The sequence below is a fragment of the Pygoscelis adeliae genome, unplaced genomic scaffold (assembly GCF_000699105.1).
Source record: "Pygoscelis adeliae isolate BGI_AS28 unplaced genomic scaffold, ASM69910v1 Scaffold977, whole genome shotgun sequence".
Classification (NCBI taxonomy): domain Eukaryota; kingdom Metazoa; phylum Chordata; class Aves; order Sphenisciformes; family Spheniscidae; genus Pygoscelis; species Pygoscelis adeliae.
In genome coordinates this window covers 81595-87327 of record NW_008825130.1, presented here as the reverse complement: position 1 = coordinate 87327, position 5733 = coordinate 81595, and the positions used below count along the sequence as shown (strand labels likewise).

General features: G+C 39.9%; 1 protein-coding gene across 2 annotated transcripts in view; it reads left to right on the top strand.

Moving 5' to 3' along the window:
• The first annotated feature begins 56 nt into the window (after nt 1–56).
• ATP6V0A1 (ATPase, H+ transporting, lysosomal V0 subunit a1) overlaps nt 57–5733 on the top strand; it is a 30212-nt gene continuing 24535 nt past the window's right edge. For both annotated transcript variants that reach the window (XM_009328270.1, XM_009328269.1), the window contains exons 1-3: nt 57–134; nt 457–554; nt 1120–1248. In XM_009328270.1, the coding sequence (XP_009326545.1) occupies nt 119–134; nt 457–554; nt 1120–1248 (243 nt within the window). In that variant the 5' untranslated portion in view covers nt 57–118. The remainder of the gene's footprint in view (nt 135–456; nt 555–1119; nt 1249–5733) is intronic.

Below are 5733 nucleotides of genomic sequence, written 5' to 3'. Positions count from 1 at the left end.
TGCGGCCGCGGCTGTGCTGGTGGGTGTCGCTGAGGAAACGTGTCTCTCTCTGCAGCTGAACCCGGACGTGAACGTGTTCCAGCGTAAATTCGTTAACGAAGTCAGGAGGTGTGAAGAAATGGACCGAAAGCTAAGTACGTTTCTCTCTGGATTTTGATACGGCTCTAACTCTGTAGCTTTTACAGAAAAAATCAACCCGAGCCACACGTGCAGGGCAGCGTCAGAAAACAAAGCTCCGAGTTCGGAGCAGTGAAGGCTGCCTTTCTTCTGTGTGTCAGCCAGCCAGACTGCCTCCAGGATTCGCTTCCTGCTTGAAGGATAACGTTAGCCAAGTCAGAGGATCGTGGGTAGGAGGTGAAAGAACTCACGGCTGCTGATGGGGCTAGGTGGAGGTTGCGGTGACAGTTTGACACTGAAGTCTTTCTTTAGTTAACATTAACAGTGTTGTCTCTCCAGGGTTTGTTGAGAAGGAGATTAAAAAAGCAAATATTCCTATCATGGACACTGGTGAAAACCCGGAGGTGCCTTTTCCACGTGACATGATTGACTTGGAGGTAATGATGTGTGTTAAGACCCAAGTAGTATTTGACTCTAGATGGAAACAGGGGAAACTGTCTCCGTTGGTAGATACCCATTGAATTTAGCGGCAAAGGTGCACTAACCATAGTCCCCAGCTGTCACTTGACATGCTAGCTCTGCTAGCTCACATCAGGTTGATTTTGATTTGTTTTGCTTGTGCATTTATCCAAATACAGTTAGAAGTGAAAGTACTTAAAAGACATTTCACCCATTTAAATGAGTCAAAAACTGTTGGAACTGCATGGTTTGTGGTGGGTTTGTCATAAAGTTTATCAGGGTTTTTAACTATTTGAAGAACACTGTATAAATCCAGTCAGTAAAAGACTGGCCAAGTATGAAAAGTTTCAAGTTGCCTGAAGAGAATGTCACAAATCTGGATCTGTGTGCCACAGCAGACTGGAGACGCATCTGTAATTGTATGCAAATTGTGTGGAAATGTAAAGCATCTTGCCTGCTTTCTTGTTTTAATAGACTTAACAGCACTTATTTATGGAATTGCTTTAAGTCCTTTTTCTTTCTTCTTCTTTTCCCATCTTGCAGGCAAACTTTGAGAAAATTGAAAATGAGCTTAAAGAAATCAACACAAACCAGGAGGCTCTGAAGAGGAACTTCTTGGAGCTGACGGAGTTAAAATTTATACTGCGTAAAACTCAGCAATTTTTTGATGAGGTCAGAATACTGGGGGCGGGTTAACACTTGGGCAGCTGGTTCTTCTCCCACAAATTACCATCTTTATTCTCAAATATACTTTTAGTTGCTGTTTTGGACAGCAGGGTCATTTTTACGCTTTGTTTAAGAAAGCTTCTCAAATTATTTTCCATTTTTCATGCAGTACGCATAGCTACCCATGATTTACCTCTTATGATGTTGGTTTTGGGTTTGGTTTTTTTTTTTTTTTTAGGTAAGCAATGGTTTGTCTAAAAATCGTGTAAAATAATTAAGATGCTAGTAGTTTTTAAAGCACATCAACAGACCAAAAATTTTGTGCTACAGTGAACACTTTCTTCAGCGGGTAAGAGTCTCTTTGGTACGTATGCAGATAAGCAGTCATGCCTCGCTTACACAGAGGAATTACAATCAAGCTTAATTTCTCTTCAGCCTCTGAAATGTTATATGGAGATTACTCATTAGGGTCATAGGACAAAGGCCACTGAAGTAATAGATTATTTATTTATTTGTTTGTTTGTTTGTTTAATGGAGCCTTTGCTCAAACCCTAAAGTTTTCAGAGGTAAGTTCTGGAGCAAAGCTGCCATTTAAAATCTTCAACATTTTGCCAAATACCAGCTAGGCCAGAAACTGGCAACTCTTCCACTAGACCGGAGAAGAGCTTCTCTGATGTCATTCATGATACAGACATAAAGCCTGCATGGGAGAAGTAGTCGTCCTTCGTTGTAAAGCTTAAGTATCTCAAAGTCTAGGGAATTTTCTCAAAGAGCTCCTTTATGTTTTTTAGAACAGTAAGGACATGTTTTTGCTGAGTACATGTCCTGTTTCTTCTAGTCCAAGGATTTGATCAAAGAGGTCTTAACGGGTATGGCTTCTGGTCTTTACAAAGGCTGTGATCAAGTAGAGCTGGGCTCCTGCAAACTTCAGACCGTTTATCTCACGGTTTGGTTTTTGTTTTGTTGGCACAGGATGCTGCTTGTTCAGGCATTAAGGTTGTTCCCATACCAACACAAGTCTTAGTCACTGCTGACATAGATACTGCTGCTAGTGTGATCAGTTGATTGGTCGTGGGGTTGGTTTTGGTACAAAAAACCTCGTCTTTGAGTGTTGAATGTTCACTTACAAGTTACTGGGTCCCCTTGGACAAACAGCGTTAACCTGATAATCTGTTACTTGGCTGCATTAAGGTGCCACTGCCTGCCTGTTCCAAGTATTGAGTAAAACCAAGTACAGCTAGTGCTGTGCGCTTTTTTATTAATTACTGTCCTCTCTGGTGAGAGCTGCCTGCTGTTTTTCTTCAAGTACAGTATGATTTTACTAAATTTAAAGATCAAAATCAATTTTCTACTGAAACAGTCTACGTCAGGTCATCCACGAGAGGGAACTCATGTCAGAGTTAAATGAACTGGCCACGGAAAGTTTAGATGTGTTCCTGCTCCTGTTCGGTAACTGTTTCCTGTAATAACAAAGAACAACAAATAAAATGTACTGCTACATGTAAAAGCAAACTGAACAGCGGGTGTGAAGTTCAGTAAAACATAAGTGTTGAAAATTTGAACCTGTTTCAGTTCACACTGTAACCAGCAAACAGCTGGGCGTGAGAGATCCTGGCTGGTCCAGGGCTTCAGAGCCTTGTGCAGTCTGCGTATTATTCCGAAGTAGTGAACGCTTCATTTCTTCATGCTGTCATTTGCCCAGTACCTTCAACACTTGAAGACTTCAATAACTTGTAATTAAGAATGTATTATTCATAGTAATAAGTTGCACAAGAAATGGCTAACTATCCAAAGTCCTTTATGCTTGGCATTTGCTCTGCTCCCCGGAGTTTGTGCGCTGGGGAAAGGAGGATGGCAAAATTTCTGCACTTGTTCTTCATGTGACCATTCTAGTCAAAGTAGCCATTTCTTGTTTCAACATACCATGTTGATGATTATGCTCCTTTTCTCAGTCTTCTTGTCTTTGCTTATGAAGAACAGTATGAGCTGGAGAGATTTCTCTGAAAGTTTTGCCTAGAGTGTGAGCGTAAAAGAAGACTGGAAAAGTAATGGTTAATGGCATGCAGTCCCCTGTCTCTCTTTCCTCTAACTCTTCTCGCCATCTGCTTTTTTTCTGTTTGTTTTGCATCTGTCATTTCTGTCTGGACTCTGGATTAATAAGTTAGATGGTGAAATGAACCCTTTTTAGTTCTTGTGAAAACTGATTTTTGTTTTGTTCGTGAACTGGAGGGGGCTTGAATTGTATGGCACTGTGTGTAGCGATCCAGAGCCGCTACAGAGCAGAACTATAATCAAGAGTAGGGAAAATGAAGCTTTTTTTCCAGGCCTTGAGATTAAAGGTGCTGATCTGGGTGAACAGTAAGCACTTTAAAGATGTTTAATAATGAAAGGTCCGCATTCTGATTACTGATGTGCAAATGCTTGGGTTTTTCCAATCCTGAACGATCTGATGTAGTAGAAAATACTTCACAATAACTATGCTATTTCACTTGCTGCTGGTGAAAACTCTTATTCAAAGTAAATTTCCTAGAATCTTGGGGGTTTTTTGCATTGTAGCTGGATAGCTCTTTCATTTCCACATAGTCTCTCAATTTTTTACTTCTGTTAAATCTTACAAAACTTCTTTAGTTATCCTTCCAGAACCAGAGCTGATGTTGCTATGCCGTTTCCTTTCTAGAAAGGGTGTGATCATCAAATCAAAGTAGTTGAGAGATGAGTTTAAAGAACGTAGGGTTTTGTTATGCAAATAATACTTGTGTAAGAAAGTTCTTGTTTAGTAAAAGTGGTCTAATCCAAATTGATTCTAAGATGCTTCGTTTTGTAATTTCAACCCCTCTAAGCAGGACTTGTCTCTGTTTTATACAATGTCCTGAATAAAGGACGCGTAGCCCAAAAGGGTCAGAGGTAATATTAAACATCTATAAGAATTACTCTCTCAAGTGAGGTGGATCCAAAGTTTTCACATGTGCTATCCTTCTTTTTTTATGTTTCATATGCTAAAATGTGGTGCGCCTCACAAAAATTATCACAGAGACTGTCTAGATTACCGATAGATACAAGCCTCTTATAATTGTAACTTTATCTTATTGTTTTTCAACATCCTGAAATCTAGATATCAAATAATCACTGGTATGTTTGGTCTGTATGTTTTGTTTTGGGGTACCAAACTTTATTTTGGTTGTGTTCTCTATAAAGCAAAATTTTCATTCAGTTTTTGATAGTGCAACAAGTTGCCTTAAAGTTGAAAGGATCAGAAATTCTTCATGTTGGCTTTCCAAACTAAACTAAGGGCTCCCTTACTTTTGTAACATCTGTAAGCTAAAGCAAGTGTGTGTACAAGCAACTGAGCTGCATTTGATGTCAGCCTTGCGAAAACTTTTCTTGTGTATGGTAAATACCTTTATTTGACACGCAAGTAAAACGTTGTAGAGTTTCACTAAAATTATGATGCAACTATTGCACAAATAAAGAAACTATGGCTGAGTCATTAAACTTGCTATATACTTTTGCAAGGCTGCACTGTATGTGTGCATGCATTTTACATGTTCTAGGGTCAAACTCTACCTTCAGGTGTATTTTAGCAAGTTCCCTTGGTAGCTCTGTGGGGAAGACCTCCTGTATACCACAGAGGGTAGAATTTGGCCCTCTGTTTGTGCTAAGGAACTGTAATTTTTGACATTTCATTATATAAGCTGCAGAGGTAGAAATAACTGTGACACGGGGTTGAATGAAGTAGGAAGATGGTGCGCAAGAGGATGTGATTTGAGCATCCTTCCTGACTTGAATTGCTGACACTTACAAGCTATATTCCCAAGAATTGTAGCCTGCAAATCAGTTGCCATGAAGGACAGTATAAATCCACATCCTGTTTTAGTGCCTAGCTAGTCAAAAAATGAGCAACATCGTCAGACTGCCCTAGGCAATGCATCTTATGTGTCTGGCAATAATAAATATCGTGAATAAGGATAAATATCTTGAATAATTAATAGATTTAATCAGCAAGCATGTTTTTAAGCTGGAAGTATTGTATGTGGAGGGAGAACTTTATAAAGCCAGTAAAGAAAATTACCATCCAGTACTTCCAGGTTTTGTTACTGATTCTGACCCTGTGTCTACGCTGATGTGGCAAGTAACATGGAATCAATCAAACTATTGTCACGTAATTCCGAAATGAATGAGGTATTGCCTTTGCTTTGGAGTGTGGCAGGAGGCTGACACGTATGGGGTACGCAGGTCTTGCATAACTGGTTGTAGGGTTCCAACCTTGTGAAGTTTCAGGCTGCCCTAAGGCCAGTTAAACTGTCTGTGGAAGACTTACCTGCGCCTCGTTCTTCCTGTTGTGTGTAACAAGACTCCCAGGCTGCTTTACATGCAAGTACAATTTCCCAGGCACCTCTTAGAAACACCTTTTGCATCTTTAATATGCAGAAAATGCACAAGGAGTGCAAGAGGGAATCGGCATCTACCTTCACATTTTTCTCCATTTAAGGT